At 42.6% G+C, this 16,974-nt stretch overlaps 2 protein-coding genes and 1 long non-coding RNA gene across 9 annotated transcripts in view; 1 reads left to right on the forward strand and 2 right to left on the reverse strand.

Moving 5' to 3' along the window:
- Positions 1-1,147, reverse strand: part of MFF (mitochondrial fission factor) — a 35,363-nt gene extending 34,216 nt beyond the window's left edge. For 2 of the 4 annotated variants that reach the window (XM_058702753.1, XM_058702727.1), the window contains exon 1: positions 958-1,146. The gene's annotated coding sequence lies outside the window, so the exon portion shown is untranslated. Of the gene's footprint in view, positions 1-957 lie in introns of all 4 variants that reach the window. The other 2 variants (XM_058702717.1, XM_058702744.1) reach the window with 2 other exon arrangements.
- Positions 1,148-8,247: 7,100 nt separating this feature from the next.
- Positions 8,248-16,974, reverse strand: part of COL4A3 (collagen type IV alpha 3 chain) — a 130,704-nt gene continuing 121,977 nt past the window's right edge. For both annotated transcript variants that reach the window (XM_058702695.1, XM_058702687.1), the window contains exons 45-52: positions 15,628-15,699; positions 15,414-15,539; positions 14,531-14,629; positions 11,312-11,524; positions 10,497-10,674; positions 10,253-10,367; positions 9,040-9,212; positions 8,248-8,447 (exon numbers count right to left, since the gene is read on the reverse strand). In XM_058702695.1, coding sequence (XP_058558678.1) covers positions 8,363-8,447; positions 9,040-9,212; positions 10,253-10,367; positions 10,497-10,674; positions 11,312-11,524; positions 14,531-14,629; positions 15,414-15,539; positions 15,628-15,699 — 1,061 coding nt within the window. In that variant the 3' untranslated portion in view covers positions 8,248-8,362. The remainder of the gene's footprint in view (positions 8,448-9,039; positions 9,213-10,252; positions 10,368-10,496; positions 10,675-11,311; positions 11,525-14,530; positions 14,630-15,413; positions 15,540-15,627; positions 15,700-16,974) is intronic.
- The window catches only part of LOC131497003 (uncharacterized), a 45,744-nt gene continuing 37,902 nt past the window's right edge, over positions 9,133-16,974 (forward strand). The window contains exons 1-3 of one of the 3 annotated variants that reach the window (XR_009254710.1): positions 9,162-9,220; positions 12,346-12,493; positions 13,008-16,210. This is a non-coding gene — a long non-coding RNA (uncharacterized LOC131497003). Of the gene's footprint in view, positions 9,221-12,345; positions 12,494-13,003; positions 16,211-16,974 lie in introns of those variants that run through there. The other 2 variants (XR_009254715.1, XR_009254711.1) reach the window with 2 other exon arrangements.

A 16,974-nucleotide genomic window follows, 5' to 3' on the forward strand; every position in this document is an offset into this window, starting at 1 on the left:
CAGAAACAATTTTGTTTGTTTGTTTGTTTTTAATTTAATGTAAGGAGAGAAACACATTTAGGGTCCTTCCGATCAAGTCTCTCAGTGGATGCGAGGCTTGAATACAACTGGTTCTACATTTGGGAACAAGGGCCCTGGGGCTTTTCTTATCTGCTGCAATCAAAAGATGCCACCACTTTGAAAGGTTCCTCGTCCCTTACACAGCGCCCCTCCTCTAACGACGCAGGACGCGGCCCGGGGTGTTCCTGCACCATCCAAGGGGCCTCGCCCTGCAGACCAAGGTCAGAGGCTCCGAGGAACCGGCGCTCGAGTTTTCCTCCGGCTTCCCAGCTCCTGGAAGGGAATCCGAGAAGCAACTCCCACCATCCACACCTGGGAGAAGGCTGCTTACAAGACGGACCCGACCAAGGGGCCTCCCGCGGCCGACCAGCTTCCAACCAGGCCTTCCTTTGCGAACACGTCATTTTCCACAAAGTACAAACCAGAACCAAAAACTATAAAGCCCGTAGGCGGCTGGTTCAAGGTCATACCGAAAGGTGCCTCGGGGGCCTTGGCCGGGAAGGATGAGGGAAGACCACCAGCAAAGCTCCGCGTTCAAGCTCTCGGGACGCCCCCAATGTTTCTCAACCCCCTCCCCCAAACTATTTTCTAGCCAGGAAAGTCTACATTTGTGGTCAAAATGAGACCCCGAGCTAGAAAGGCGGGGAGAGGTTAGCCCGAAAAAGCTCGCAGGAGCGTGTGCTGCTCTCCCTTGAGCTCCTCGGGGACCGAGGGGCGGCAAGGCCCCGAGGAGGAGGAGGAAAGGCCAGAGCTCGGGGGTCGGGACTCGGGGCGACACCATGAACGGGCCGGGGTCACCGAGGGTCCCTCCGCCGGCCGGATGGTCACGGCCGCGGCGCCAGGCCGAGAAGCCGGCTCGGGCCGCGGGTCCCGGGTCGGGAAGGCATCAACACTCACCCCTGGGCCCGCTGGAGGGTCTCGGGCGAGGGCCGCCGCCCGCCGGCTCCCGGGGCGTTCGGGTGGGCGCTCCCAAAGGCCGTTGGCCGAGCGCACGGAGGCGCCCGGTCAAAGCACCGGCCGGAGCGGCCCACAGCGGGCCGGCAGAGACGCGAGAACGGCCGGGGCTGGCCCTTGCCAGGAACCGTAGCTGAGGCAGCTTCGTGGTCATGTGACACGGGGAAGGGCGGACGTGAGGCTCACGCACAGGAACGGGGGCAGTGCGACGGCGATACGGGGACATCTTTGTTGAGGGCAAAGAGCGCCAACCGCAGGCAACAAAGCAAGGGCGGTGCAAGTTGGCTTCACGCTTAAACTTTATTGGAGTTGGTGATCTTCAAGACCCACGTGTTTACAAGGTAAATCTTCGGTAGCCACTTAATATGACTACTTTTCAGAACTATCTGCACCCAAATCTCTGTGGTGTGAGGCCTAATAATCTGTATATTTCGCCAATTCTGGTGGTGATCCACGCTCCAATTTTGATTTCTAGTCGAGCCCTCTAATTATTAGATGTCTTTCTTGAAAAACAGTGGCCCCTGCCCCGAGTGGCTCCTCCAATCCTTCAAGATGAGAATGCTGTTAAAAGAGAAGTTAGGACTCAAAGTAGTTAGCAGCCTTGTTTAGCTTTCGGAGAGCCCTCTCTGGATCTAAACCCCTAACAACTAATTTCGGGAAATTCAGTACTATACTCACCGACATTGGTACGGACTGAAGCCAAATCACGGAATATTTTATATGCCTGGATTTAAACAAACAGCCCAACAAGGACATACACATGAGTAGGGACTACTGTAGAATCTAAAGATATTCCAGAGATGTTACCATTCTTCAAAATAATTTGGAAAGCACTTTGAGAATTAATGTTCTTGGGACCCCTTCACAATACTGGCAAATCGTCCTTCCGTAAGAATAGATATAAATGTAAATAACACATCTGTTTAGTCTCATCCTGTCGCACTAGTTCTAGCCAATTCTTCATAAGTGTCCTTTTGGAGTTTTGATCCCAACAGAGTTTCAAGCTCAAATTTTCTCCCTCTTCCCAGTTCAGATACCTTCTCCTGAATTTTTTTTTTTTTTTTTTTTTTTTTTAGTTCATGGCAAGATTATTTTTCCAGTCACCAAGTTTTAGTATATGTGCTGCCGAAGCGAGCACTCCAGTCACCAAGTTTTTTAAAACTCTGAAGCTCTAGGGGCGCCTGGGTGGCGCAGTCGGTTAAGCGTCCGACTTCAGCCAGGTCACGATCTCGCGGTCCGTGAGTTCGAGCCCCGGTCCGTGAGTGAGTTCGAGCCCCGCGTCAGGCTCTGGGCTGACGGCTCTGGGCTGACGGCTCTGGGCTGACGGCTCTGGGCTGACGGCTCTGGGCTGACGGCTCGGAGCCTGGAGCCTGTTTCCGATTCTGTGTCTCCCTCTCTCTCTGCCCCTCCCCCGTTCATGCTTTGTCTCTCTCTGTCCCAAAAATAAATAAAAAACGTTGAAAAAAAAAATTTGAAGCTCTGAAGTCATCTTTCACTGTCTCCCAAGCGCCCGCCCCCCGCTTCAGATTCCCTCATCTTCATACCAACTGTCCCCTTTCTCTGTCCATTCTTTTCCCCCTGCTAGACCATTACCCATCATCTGGGCTGATGACCTTTTAACTGGCCTCCCCGTCTCCACAATCATTTTTCCCCTCTAATTCTTACTAGAGGCTGGCAAAGAACCTCATTTTACAAACTGTGACATCCCAAATTTGAAGCCCTAGGTTTAAAAGAAATTGATGATTTATAGTTCTCTACAATTCAGGAGTCCATAACAGCAATCCAGTAATTTTTAAAAACACTTGAAATTATGAAATAGCCTGGCAAGGGCAGTATATGAGACACTAGACCTTCTAGGTTACCATTTATATGATCATTTTCTTTTGTCAGAATCTTCACTGGCTCTTATACCAGCCAAGGAAGTACAAGTTCAACCTGGTATTTGAAAGTCTACCTAATATGGCCCTAACTCCTACTACTCCACTTTATTTACTTACCACTGTTTGTGTATGTATGCGTATGTGATGTTTCCATATACAGAGAATACATATATTCCATATGTTATGTATCCCATGTATATTCTTATATTCTATGTATTCTTGACCACGAATTATTCTCTGAGATAGCTCCATGCTTTCCTAACTGCCTACCCTTATCCATGCTGTTCCTGACACCTGGAATGCTATTGTGCCTTTGACGACCTTTTGCTTCTTGGAATCTTAACTAGCCTTAAAGGACCACCTAAAATATTCCTTGTTTTGTAATTATTTCCTGAAGCCTCCAATTTTTGAATCACTATTTGTTGTTTCTTGTAACACTTATCACATTCTGTCCAGTATTATAATTAATCTATGTATTCGCCTTATTTTTTGTTCTGTGTTGAGACCCCAGATGAAGTTCTGTGTTTGAGACCAAGGTCTGTGTCTCCCTCATCTGGATGTCTTCTGTGGAGCCAAATATCTTGAGCATCGTGTAGGTCTTGGGTATAAAGTGATAAGACCCATTTCCTGGTTTGGCTGACAAACTGTAACTCATGATAATTCCAAAGCAACAGTTCTACAAAGTCTTTGAGCAATGTCAGCATTTTTACCTTAGAGTCTGCAAACACCCCGAGAGAGAAGGTCATATTTATGTGAATGTTTAAGATTTAGTCTGGTTATACAAAATCATTTACTTTTTACTCTGTGTTTGGTTGTTTCTCACTTTCCAGTAGGCAGAGCTGGGAATAGGGTGAGGTGACCTAGGCACTGTTAATACCCTGCGAGTGCCCTGTCAGTAGGTTGCTAAGAATCCATTAGAGACTGATCACTATTTTCCTTCCAAACAGGCTTGTAAGTAGAGAGAGAACGGCCACTGTCATTCCATCCTCTACTTGCCAGCAGTAAAAATAAGTTCATTTAAATAAACATTTGGGGTTTTTTTTGGCTCAGAATGTTTTCAGTTTAGATTTTTGGTCCAGTAAAGAGAATACTTCTAAAATATGTATTTGAGCAAGAATTTTCTTTGTCTTAGAACTATTACTCAGGATTCCTGTTCATTCACCTTCTTCCTTTGATTATTTTGATGGCCATTTAACACAGCCTGAAAGTTCCTTACTTAACAAAATTTCATATTTTGCATATGAAAAGCATTCCTCTTTACTGTTTCTTTACATTTAAAATTTTACGAATATGTTTCCTTGAATGAGGAGTTATTTGTATTATCAATGGGAAACATCAAAACGTATGACCCATAATTTCGGTAATCTATACATTTTCTTAACTGATTTGTAAAAATTTTTTAAACACCCTAATAGAAAACGAGCAAAGATATGATCAGGCCCTTCATAGGAAAACAAAAACGAGCACTAATAAAAAATACTAATAACAAAGCAAATATTCATCGAATGTGACAAATCACTGGTAGTGAGAAGAATAGAAATTAAAATGGGATAGGCAAAATTGTAAAATAACAGCAATATCCAGAATTGGTAAAAGCGTAAGGAGATGGGTGTTTGCATTGTTGATAGAGCTTGAAATTCTCACAACCTTCCTGGAGAACATTTTGTACATATATCAAAGACCAAGATTGTGGGAGTCCTTTGATTCTATAATTTTCCTTCTAGAGATTGATCCTGAGGAAGTAACAGTAAAATTGAAATGAAATACTTACAATAGGGGGTGCCTGGGTGGCTCAGTCAGTTGAGTGTCCAACTCTTGATTTCAGCTCAGGTCATGATCCCAAGGTCATGGGATGGAGCCCCACGTTGGACTCCACACTGAGCATGGAACCTGCTTGAGATTCTCTCTCTCTGTCTCTCTCCCTCTCTCCTTTTCCCCCTCTCCCTCCTTCTGCCCCTCTCCCCTGCTTGTGTGCTCTCATTCACTCTCTCTCTAAAAATTAAAGAAAAAGGGGTGCCTGGGTGGCTCAGTCGGTTGAGCGTCCGACTTCAGCTCAGGTCACGATCTCGCGGTCCGTGAGTTCGAGCCCCGCGTCGGGCCCTGGGCTGATGGCTCAGAGCCTGGAGCCTGCTTCCGATTCTGTGTCTCCCTCTCTCTCTGCCCCTCCCCCGTTCATGCTCTGTCTCTCTCTGTCTCAAATATAAGTAAACATTAAAAAAATTAAAAAATAAAATAAAATAAAATAAAAATTAAAGAAAAAAAGAAATATGTACAATATATTCATAATAAAACTAAATCAAGTGTCCACCAATTGGGGATTCATCGACTTATGTAGTAAAGCCATGCAATGGACTATGGTGTAAATAATGATTACTTCTTGTCTATTGATGTGAAAATATGTCCATAAAGTATTAAGTTAAAAAAAATCTGGTAACAAAATAGCATGTTTTTATCCCAATTTATCCCAATTTACAGGGAAAAACTCTGGAAGGGCATATACCTTATTTATCTTGGGTGAGCGTGGTGGGTTAGATCATGGCAATTTTTATATTCTTCATAAGTTTGCATCATGTGTTGTTTTAACAGTGAATATATATTATTTTTACAACTCAGAAAATTATCTCCATTTTGAAAAAAATAAGACCAGATATCATTTTTTCAATTTTATTTTTAGACAATACAATAAAATAATTTTTAACTATAATTACAGAAATATTAGTACATTACAACATTGTAATGTTGTCAGGATATAATAATATAAAATATTCAATATATTTTAAATATATTTCATTTGGTTATAGAGTAAACATTAAATTAAGTTTAGTTGCAGTAAGTTACATTTGCTGCATAGAAAAATCTTTGTGAGTTAAATTAGCACTGAAATTCAAATTTAGCATTATTGTAATACTTTCATAAATAAGTTAATAATGTTTACCTTGCAAAAAGAGAGACCTCTGAGAAATCCATTATTTTAGCACACTGTGAAATTCCAAAGTTGAAGCCCCAATTTTAAAAGAAACAAGGTATTTACATTTTATCTACAAAGGTAAGTCTGCACAACACTGTAAGCTACTCCTCGGCATCTGGAAAGCGAAGCAGGGGAGCTGCGTTGCAGTGGTCAGTCTCAGACGTGTGACATATGGCAGAGTAGCTGTTAATGGCTTCACTGGAATGTAAGGCTTTCTTTCGTACAGCCTGTCTTTGTCAGAAGTTAAACACTGATAAGCGGCCAGAGGAGAGGAGGCTTGGCTAAGCGGAGGCCAGTCCTTTGGCTGTAGCACCAATTTAGGGCTTTTCCGGATTAGTAAAATTAGCCGACCTTCAGGGCGTTGGTGACCTGGGACTTCAAAGAGAGGGACAGAGGGAGCTATAGCAGCCAGCGGTGCCAGGTAACTGCCCGCAGAATCTTCTCTTGGCTGTTTGCCTCCAGCACTTGTTCTAACATGGAGTGCTTTGGCAATTGCCTGGAGTGCTTGTGAAAATTCACATTTCTGGGCCTTGCCCCCTAGAGTTTCTGATTCTGTAGGTCTGCGATGCCCTAAAATGGGCATTCGTAGCAAGTTCCCAGATGCTGCTGATGCAGCTGGTCCAGGGACCACACTTTGAGAACTACTGGCTTACAGAGGGTTTGTGGACGTCAGTTAGCCCTCTATGCCATTATTGTACGATTGGGACCGTAGGGTATTTGTAGAGCAAAAAAGTCTTAATATGAGGTGAGTCTACGTAAACTAAGTAAAATGCACTTTATAATGTTCAAATGTACAAATGTCTTGATGGCAGGCATGTGAGCAGTGAAGGATGGGAACCACAGTCACAGTGTGTGCTGTCCCCTGCGGTCACACCTTCGCTTAGCGACTGAGACAGAAGCAATGACCTGAATTTGAACATCAGCACCACTGAGGCCACCTGGGGGGATCAAGAAGCATCTTCAGAACTTTGCCTCAGGATACCTGGCCTCCGATCCATCAGAGAGTGTCACCATCAAGTACCAGTGGGTTTTAGAGTTTTGCAGACCTTTGTTTTCTTAACATTGTTCCTACCTGGCTTCTGCAATGCCTAAGAGAAGCTAGAAATCCTGGGCTTTCCCTGGGCAAAGATCTTATTTGTAAACCTTTACAGAGATCTACTGAATTATGCTGATGGCATATAACAACAGTGAAGGACAGTGACAAAGGAAGAAAAGGGGGGAAAAAAACCCCAGCTCGGATATGTGGGACTCTTAACGGCAGCAGTAAGTTCATTACCTCTTCTGGATTATCAGGTCCAAAGCAAGTCTCTTTTTCTCCCCCTTACTAGCTATAATTTAGCACCATGCCTGGGACATGGCTTGGTGCTGAATGAAATGCTTGTTCAGTTGAATTAAGTAACCTTGGGAATGTATCAACACACTGAAAAGCAAATTTTAAGACCTATATCTGCCAAACTATACAATTTGTACATTAAGATTTTTACACAACTCTTTCCACATGGTTGGTAAGAATATGTAATATAAAACACATTTTTTTTTTTTTTTTACAAAAAAAAGAATTAGAGAAATAGCCGGGGAATTAATATGGAAATGCCCAGGTTAAATGGACTATGAATGGATCACAGCAAAGGAAAAATACCTGGAGCCCGATTAGCCAACAAATGTCTTAAGTTTTCTGACCATCTATAGGGATGGGGTTAAAGTGCACATTGAAGAAGTAGTGTCCTTGTTATTTGTGTGGGTGAGCTGGTAAAAAGGAAGTGAGATACATCGCAGAGTATGTGTATAACATCAGCCTATTAAAATTAATTCAGTAAGGGTAACCATGGGAACACAAGCAGGTTGTACTGCTGCAGTGAAATGAATTCAATGGAAAAACAGAAAAAGCTTTAAAAAAATATGAAACCCCCTTTTGGCCTTAGGGAAACCCCCTTTGGCCTTAGTCTTGGGTACCTTTGAAAGAGCCCTAGAATATCCATGAACCTTAGTTCGGTTCTGGTTTCCTCAGGCCTTACGTTACTGAACGGGTCTGAAAGTACAGTACAATTCATGCGGCTCTATTACTCCACCTGCCCCCATCTCCTTCGTGTCCCAGGGGCTAAAGTTTTAGGGAGGGGTTGGTGGCACAATCTCAAAGCGATTTAGCCTCCCTGAGTCTCAAAGACTGGGCTAGAAGGGGGCAAATCCAGTTAACTTGTGGCATCAAACTTTATACACTCGCCATGGAGCTAGCGTACCAGATACAAATGGAAGATGATCTCAGTGGTATTTTTGGCCAAGTCTGCCTTGCCACGGGAAACTCTGCAAGATCGCATATTTAGATACCCGGATGGCAGAGCTGACGTAGAAGAAATGCTTTGTTGTGTGGGGAAACAAATAGAAACGTTGTAGTAAGTCATCACAGAACCATATTGTTTGGTTAGAGAAAACTTCCCAAATAAATGCATATTCTGCACCATTACTTGGTTATTTAGGACAAAAAAGAACAGTTCTGTTTTCTTCATTGTCTTCTCTTCATGCACACCCGACAGCGACTTATTATCTTTTCTAACTCCCCAGCTTTCATAGTTGATGGAATAGGTTTTCTGAGATAAAAGCAAAAAACAAAAAAATCTCATCAATATAGATAAAAAGGGAATATTTGCTGGCTTTGAGGTTTGTTAATAACTTGGAGCTCATCAAATTCTATTACAGGAGGTATATTTTTGCGAAGGTATTTATGTTGACATTTTATAATTTAGTTGTGTTTCAGCAGCAGTAAGGAAACCTAGGCTGCGATGCAAACTTACAAATCCTCTGTTTTGTAATAAAAACCACGCTTACCATTTAAATAGTCTATATTACTCATAAGTCTGCCAGTGCAGTAAGTTAACAGTAGCAGATCGGTTAGTGGTTTTGTTCGTCACTTGCTAAAAGTTTATATACAAATGTTAAATATGTTTGGTGGTGACAGAAATCACATTTTTGGGGTCTTTATTGGTGCAGTAGTACAAAGCCATGGCTATTTGTTCACTGTAGGACACTTGTCACTGGGAGTGCCAAGCTAAACTGGATTTTGTTGGCATGAGATCTTTCCGATGTTCATCATCAACACCCAGGTAACGAAAATCTAACAGGGCAACCTCTGAATAGGTCTGTGATTGAGTCATCAGGTTAAACTTGACTTTGAATAGTTACCTGAACATTCTTTTGGGGTTTAATGAAGCCAACCAGAAACTGTAGGAATTTGAATAGTAGTTGCACGTTCCTCTTCCATGACATTCTATAAATGGACTGGCTCGGAATTCTTCCAGACAGGACCCGGGGGATGCCAGAGCCTGACCTGCGCCCTCAGAACCTGCACTTGTGAACTGTCAAGGTAAAAATCTCTGAATAAGAATTCTGTGCATGGCGTTCAAGTTTTCAATGCTCTACTCTTGGGGGGGTAAAAGACAATAAGAAAAGAAAATAGCATGAACTAAACTTCTTATGCTTCGTTACCCAGATTTGCTAATACTCTAGCTACCTTCCAAGTTGAGGGACAGTCATCAAAAAGAAAGCAAAAGCTATTTATTCTGCCTGGAATGCACCTTTTCCTCAGCTAGCTTGTTCTCAGAGTTCAGGGATCTGCTTAAATATAATCTGAAGAAGGCTTTCCTTGACGTTGTCCCTTTCACAATCTCTCCCCTTATCTTTCCTTATTTCCCTTATAGTACTGATCACCCTCTGAACTTGTCACTATGTTTTCAGTAAAGAAGGGGGGATAATGGATCCTAAATGATGCTACAGAAAACATGAATAACCACCCACCACATATGTGCAGCTAGCACAGTCACTGATGGTCAGTCCATAGATTTCTTCATTTAGCACTTAGATCTGGGGAATCTCTTTAAAAGCCTTTTTCTCTTAGTTCCCGTCTTCATAGGAATGTCAAAGGGGCACAGTGTAAGGCAATAAGATTTTGGAGCAGACAGACTCAGGTTCAGATCCTAGCTTTACCACTTACTAGTTGTGAGACCTTGGGGAAATTACTTCGTTCTTATTTATAAAACTGCAGATAATAGAAACTACCTTTAGGGTTTCCATAAGGATTACAGAAGATCTACCTATATAAAACAGCTGCCAGGTAAAAATATAGGCATTCCGTTACTAACACGGTATTACTCTTCACCTAAATGTCTTATTTAGAATTTGTGGATGAAGTCATTTTTTTTAATGCTCCTTTATTTACAAAAAAACCCCAACTTGCTTTAAAAAAAAGTATCTTTCTAGATTTTCAAGCAAATGTCCATGGCACGCTGTGTCCATTGACATCAGGCGGCTTCATTCCCCGGCGGCCGCCTTTCACCCAGTCCAATGTAAGATTCTAGGGGCAATCTTTACTATGACTTTGCTGTTCTTTCCTCCTTACCATGATAAAAGAGAATCCTTTCCAGAGAGAAATCCAGCCATGAGGACAGGAGGGAATGTCAGTGGTTTGGCTGTGGATAGCTATGGCCATCGCAGGACCTTCACAGACGGTGCATCTGTAACACGAAATGAAGAATGTGGCATCCCCGCTCTCGCGCACTGCGATGTACTTGCTGCCCTACGTTCCGTTACAAGTGAAGTGACTGACCTGGTCCCATCACAAAGCTAAGGGATTAGATTTTTACCTGCTAATATAAGGCTCCAGGGCCCTGCCAGTAATTGGAGCCATGTCCATTGGCATCAGAGCTGGTGTTGACAGCCAGTATGAATAATCATTTCGAGATGCAAAATTGCATACGTCATTGATGTTACAGAACAAGAATGGCATTGTGGTAAATCGCGGCAGGCAGCTGCCAAGAGTTCCTGATGAAACATTAGACTGAGTATCACTGTCAGTAAATTAAAATCATTTTGAGTATCCTTGCTAGCTAGAGGCTGATTAAAACAACCTATGGCAAAAATGAGAAAGGCAACACAAAAGAGTTACTTGCAGAATGTGTTATTTGCAAAGTTTTAACAGTGACAGAAATCAAAGATCCAATAAGCAAACACATCTTCCTTCTCCCACCCTTAAAACTTCCTGGGACCCTTTCTAATGAGCCTAGCACTTGAGGACTGGTAGAGGTCTGTTGGAAAAATGTCTTTTACTTCAAAATATTCCCAGTTCTTCCTACGTGTATAATAGCAAATAACTAGACAAAGCTTGAGAACAGATGCTACTTGTAAGACTCAGAAGCAAACGTGATTTCAGTGAAAATTGTTTGCATTCAACAGGACGAGCTAGATCAACGTTTCACAAGCAAGGCTCCTTCCAGGGCTTCACGTTTCCAGAATGAAAATTAGACGTTAGGCCTGTGTTGTCTTATTCACGGTCTTCAAGGAGTGCTGTCAGGCACTCAGGGTTGTTTACACTTAGCTTCAGAGAGAAGTACCCCATGCTATGAAAATTGACCATCTGTATATGGAAGAAAATGACTGAAAACAAGGACTGGGACATTACCCAGGTCTTGTCCGTGGGCTTGTTCATTTCCTTGTACAAAAAGAAGAGAGAACCCACTATAGAGCGGCTGTGTGCCTTCTGGGCAGGAAGGGATGGCTGTGGTCTGACTGTGCCTGGTGAAGATGAAGCCTCTCATGGTTGTTGCAGTTGTGGGTGGTCCAATGTCTCCAGGTTTGCCCTTCAAGCCTGGCAGTCCATCCAAACCTGGGGGTCCTTTAACAAACATGGTATACATGTTGCAATACAAACAAAACCTCAAACTCATTTTCCGGAAGTACGGATTTAAATGTTTATGTATATCTGGTAAGCCCCTCTGTAAAGGAGTCCTAAAAAAGAGGGGCTTACAAAATGGCCAAACAGTATCAAATGTCCACTAGTTTATCACACGATGCCTTATAAATATTTGTGTATATTGCATGATGAGTTTTTGAGATCAGGTCTTTTTTTCCCCTCCCCCAATTTTTTTAATGTTCATTTATTTTTGAGAGAGAGAGACAGAGAGAGAGAGAACAAGTCGAGCAGGGGCAGAGAGAGAGGGAGACACAGAATCACAAGCAGCCTCCAGGCTCTGAGCTGTCAGCACAGAGCCCGACGTAGGGCTCAAACCCATGAACCGTGAGATCATGACCTGAGCCAAAGTTGGACGCTCAACCAACTGAGCTACCCAGGCGTCCCAAGATCAGGTCTTTTTTATCTTTGCATTCTGCGGTGTCCAGCACGGTGGCCTGCATCTGATAGGTCTTAGGTACATTTTTTTTTTTCGGTACCAATGAATGTATTCTACAATGTGGGTAAATAAGTTAAATCAAATATCTATATTTTGGAAGTCTATTCAAGGAGGTACTTTTGATAAAGTCACTAAACATTCATGGACAATATTGAAAGTTCTTTTTAAAGGTGCAAACTTCAAGGAAGTTTTTAATTAGTAAGGCAAATAGAATGGAAAAGACTGTGTTAAGGGTTAGTTTTTAAAATTTATATGAGCTTAAGGCAAAGTAAGTAATTTGTATACTTTTTTTCCCCTCTGCACTTAGAGTAAGGCACATTTGTCACTTTCTATTATTATTTTTTTGGTAATCTCTCCACCCATTGTGGGGATCAAACTCACGACCTCGAGATCAAGAGTCGCATGCTCCTCTGACTGAGCCAGCTAGGTGCCCCAACTTGTCACTTTCTAAATAAGTACCGGAGAAATATCCTTTCCCTCCATCGTTGTGTTCTTTACTCTCCCTTTCTTCATCAAATAGCTATTATTGATGATACTGGCACCTGCTTCCATCCCCCCTTGGCCCCTGATCCATTTCCACTGTACCTTAAGCTCTACCCAACCCACCTTGGGTCCTAAAGAAATACAGAGAGGGTTGGATTTGGGGCCCACGAGTCAAGGGAGGAGTGTTGTTTCCCACAAACAACCATGCTATGGTGCCAGGCAGCACCCCAGTATAGTCTCTGCTCAGAAGTCCATGCTTCTCATGAGGATTGGTTAAAGCCCAAGATTATATTTTTTTCCAGTCTCCCCACCATCCCTGTCTTGTCTGGGAGCCTTGGTTTGTTCTTTGAAGTTAAAAACAAGCCATATCTAAATCTGTCTATGTCTCATGTCTTACTGGAGTAGTCCAAAAGCGTATGTTTTTAATATATCCAGATAGAGACACATTCTTTACTTTTCCCCACATCTGTCCTCATTCCCAGAGAGCTATAATTGGCCACAAGCAAAAGATGCCTTGAGGTCTCTGCACAAGAATTTTGATTAGGTGAGTATGACAGAAATTAAGGTGAGCTGCTGTACAACTATGCACGATCAACGATATTCTGCATTTCTGAGCGAGAGGCCGGGCTCTCGGCTTATACCTGTGTTACTTAACTCTTAGATCCTTATCCTTCTTTTAAATGTTTATTTATTTTGAGAGTGAGAGTGAGAGCATGAACAGGAAAGGGGCAGAGAGAGAGAGAGAATCTCAAGCAGGCCCTGCACTGTAAGTGCAGAGCCCAGCGTGAGTCTTGAACTCAACTGTGAGATCATGACCTGAGCCGAAATCAAGAGTCAGACAGTTAACTGACTGAGCCACCCAGGCGCCCTTACTTGTCAGCAAGTTTAAATCCTTGAGGGGTATAGCATCACACAGGTTCTGTGGCCAGTGGCTTTAGCAGGAAGGTTGCTTTGGAATTTGGCATAAGCCATGCCACTGTTTCCAGGATGCCTCTGGTTTTATTGGGTTTGCCACGAGGAGTCACTGTGCTTTGCTTTGTGCACATAAGCACGTCTCTTGCCCTGATAGCATTCAGTCGCGTCTCCAGCATAAACACCTTCAATTTTAAGAACCGTGTGCTCCCTCTGGTTCCAGAGACCCTGCTTACAGCCAGCAAAAATGGCCTTGGACCACAGCCTTCCAGACCTATTTGTCATTTTAGGAGTCCTGTTACCAGCAGGCCCCACTTATTTGCCCTTTAAGTTCAGCAACAGGACCTTCCTTCACCTCCACTAGACTAATTGGAGAGGGCCTTCTTCAGGATACACATGAATTGTTCAGCCATGTGGTATTCAAGAATGGTATAGCTTAAAGATGGCTTTTCCTAGGGGCGCCTAGGTGGCTCAGTCAGGTAGGCTTCTGACTTTGGCTCAGGTCATCATCTCATGGTTCGTGAGTTCGAGCCCCGCGTCGGGCTCTGTGCTGACAGCTCGGCGCCTGGAGCCTGCTTTGGATTCTGTGTCTCCCTCTCTCTCTGCCCCTCCCCTGCTCACACATATACTCTCTCTCTCAAAAATAAATAAACATTAAAAAAATTAAAAAGAAAGATGGCTTTCCTAGATAAAGATACTAAGTTGTTCTTCTATTCATATCAAGATAGTATTTTTTATAACTATGTACTTACATGTTACTTCTCTAGATACTATTAAATAGTACTCCTATAAATAATTAAAAACAGTATTGGCCTTTCCAAAAATAGAATTAGTGCTTTATGAGGTCTATTTGTCCTCAGACTAAAAATTTGGTGGACACTTGCCCAGTTGAGAGATAGGAAGGATGGTGTATTCCAATAATTCTTGGTTTTTCATCTTTTTCCAAATGAACGTTTTGTCCCTGGCTTTTAATGCAAACGACAAAACTGAAAGACGTGGATGACTCTTACAGTCACATATTTAAAGGCGACTTCTCTGGATATTGAAACAGCAGTCAGTGAAGAGAAGGGAATAGAAGAAGCCAGCCATTCGTTTACCTTGCTCTCCTTTACAGCCTTTGTTGCCTTTTTCTCCAATTGGCCCAGGAGTTCCCGGCCTTCCATCCTTGCCTGGTTTACCTCTTGGCCCACAGGGTCCTACGCAAAAAACCAACACTGTGTTGAATGGTTCATACAGGAAAAAACAGGGGTGGCCAGTCATCCCAGATATGTGGGACTTCTCCAGTTTTGGCAACGAAAGTCTTACACACTGAGCCACGGACAAACTCGGACAGTTGGTCATCTAACTTGTTACATCCTACTTCTCAGGGGGGAAGAAGAACCCTCAAGAACAGACTAGAAACATAGGAGACAACAATGGTTTAAAATTGTGCTGCCATTTTGCTTCACCCTCTTCCAGAATTTGCTATGCCCTTGTATTGATCAACGTAATAAGTCATGTCTCTTTTATATCACAGAAGCAATTCAGGCAACCTTAGAACGTAACAATTCCACTCAGAAGTCTATTACAGTATGCTAACCCTATACAGAGGGGTTAGTTCAATTTCCATACACCAGTACTTTGATAAGATTTCATAAGATTAAGCATATATTTGCATTTACTACTCTTCCAAGTGCTCTCCAAAGTGTGAGAAAACTACACATGCATAGAACTCAGGTTTATTCAGGTAATCGTTTTCAAATAAGAGCTCTAAGACCAATGGTTGTCACAGAAGATAGAATTAATACTTGATCTTAATGAAAAAAAAAAAAACCCCGTAAGTGCCTAAAGTGTATTTGCTTAAGCTTATACACTGCACAACAGGTTTCAATAGAGTCAATATTTCCAATAGACTCTATAGTGCTTGCTTCCAAAGCGCTTTGTAGGTATTTTGGTTCAACCACTTGCTCGTAATCCATGTCAATACGGTCAGTTCCACACCTAGGATTCCTGGTGGCCCTGGTGGCCCAGGCTCTCCTTGCATCCCTGGTTCTCCAACAGGTCCAGGTGGCCCTGGGCTTCCCGGAAGGGAGATGATCTTAACTGTGCCAGGGTCTCCACGTATACCTATTGACATGAGCAGAGGAAAACGATGGGTTCACTGATGAGCTACCCTTTCTTCATGAAGAGCAATACTAAGGAGAATAATATTTACCGGGTGGTCCTTTTGGCCCAATTTGCCCTGGAGGTCCAACTGGTCCCAGAAATCCTGGATTACCCTTCTCCCCTTATAAAAAAAAAAAAAAAGGCAATGTGATTCCATGTAGGACAGTGGGTTTCCCAGCTCTTGAGGTTTATGATCAACTGTAAGGACAGACACTGGGAGTTAGGACTGGAGGTGATGGGGCTCTGTGACAATGGCTACAACTTCTGGCATTTTATTTGGACCCAATCAATCATGCTTAATGTTTATTTGAAAATATATTCTAGAAGTAGGCATTAAGATTTTGTATTTTAGTATTGAAGGGGAAGAGTTCATAAAGTTCACTGTTTCCGTTCAGAAACGAATTTAATATTTAAGGTAAAGTATGAAGTGACATTAAACCTATTTTAGTGCTTACATCAATTGTCACAGTTATCTACTTTCTTAGCTTATTTCTCTAGCTTTATTAAGAGCCCATTAGTTATATTAGGGATTCTCATGAACACATATGGAATATTTGCTTTCATGTAAACTATCAAAATGGTATGATTTCTCTCCCAGTCTTTGACATGAATAAAAGTTTACAAAGAATCACTGATTTGGAGAAATACTTTTTTTTTAATCTTTATTTATTTTTGAGAGACGGAGTGCGAGCAGGGGAGGAGCAGAGACAGGGGGAGACACAGGCTCCAGGCTCCGAGCTGTCAGCACAGAGCCTGACGCGGGGCTCGAACCCATGAACCGTGAGATCATGACCCGAGCCGAAGTCGGATGCTCGGTGTCCCTGGGGAAATACTCTTTTTAAAAATCGTGAAATAATATAGGCATTACGTCTGATTTCTTAGAAAGACTTTAATACTAAAGATGGTATTTATGGAAGCAATACAATCAAATAGATTATCAAAAGTTAACTGGAAACTACACTCTAAATTATCCACTTGGTATCAGAACCTCAGGAAGATGTCCATATTTATTTAAACACATCAGAAAAAGCCTAACTGTTTTTCCTTTTGAGGATTAAAAATTTTCATGTTCCGAAATCTAAGAAAAATGGAGTATGTTTCATGGAACACATTTCAAAAGAACGCATTTTTTGACTCTCCCCTCTAAATAGCTCTAAATATTTCACCAGGACGTTTCTTTCTTTAGTGGGGCCCTTGTATAATTTTTCCAATCTTAGATATTCCTGTTCTGGGAGGTGGGGAGTGACAGGTGGGACACATGGTGCCCAGGCTGCCCTGTTCGCACCCCCCCCCCCCCGTGTTCACCCTCCCCCACCATGTCTACTGGGACTCCTTGGAATCATCTGCTTTGATTTATTCTTAACGAATTTGCTCCTTGGAGAGTCAGTGGTTGAAA

Source organism: Neofelis nebulosa, chromosome 2 (assembly GCF_028018385.1).
Source record: "Neofelis nebulosa isolate mNeoNeb1 chromosome 2, mNeoNeb1.pri, whole genome shotgun sequence".
Classification (NCBI taxonomy): Eukaryota; Metazoa; Chordata; class Mammalia; order Carnivora; family Felidae; genus Neofelis; species Neofelis nebulosa.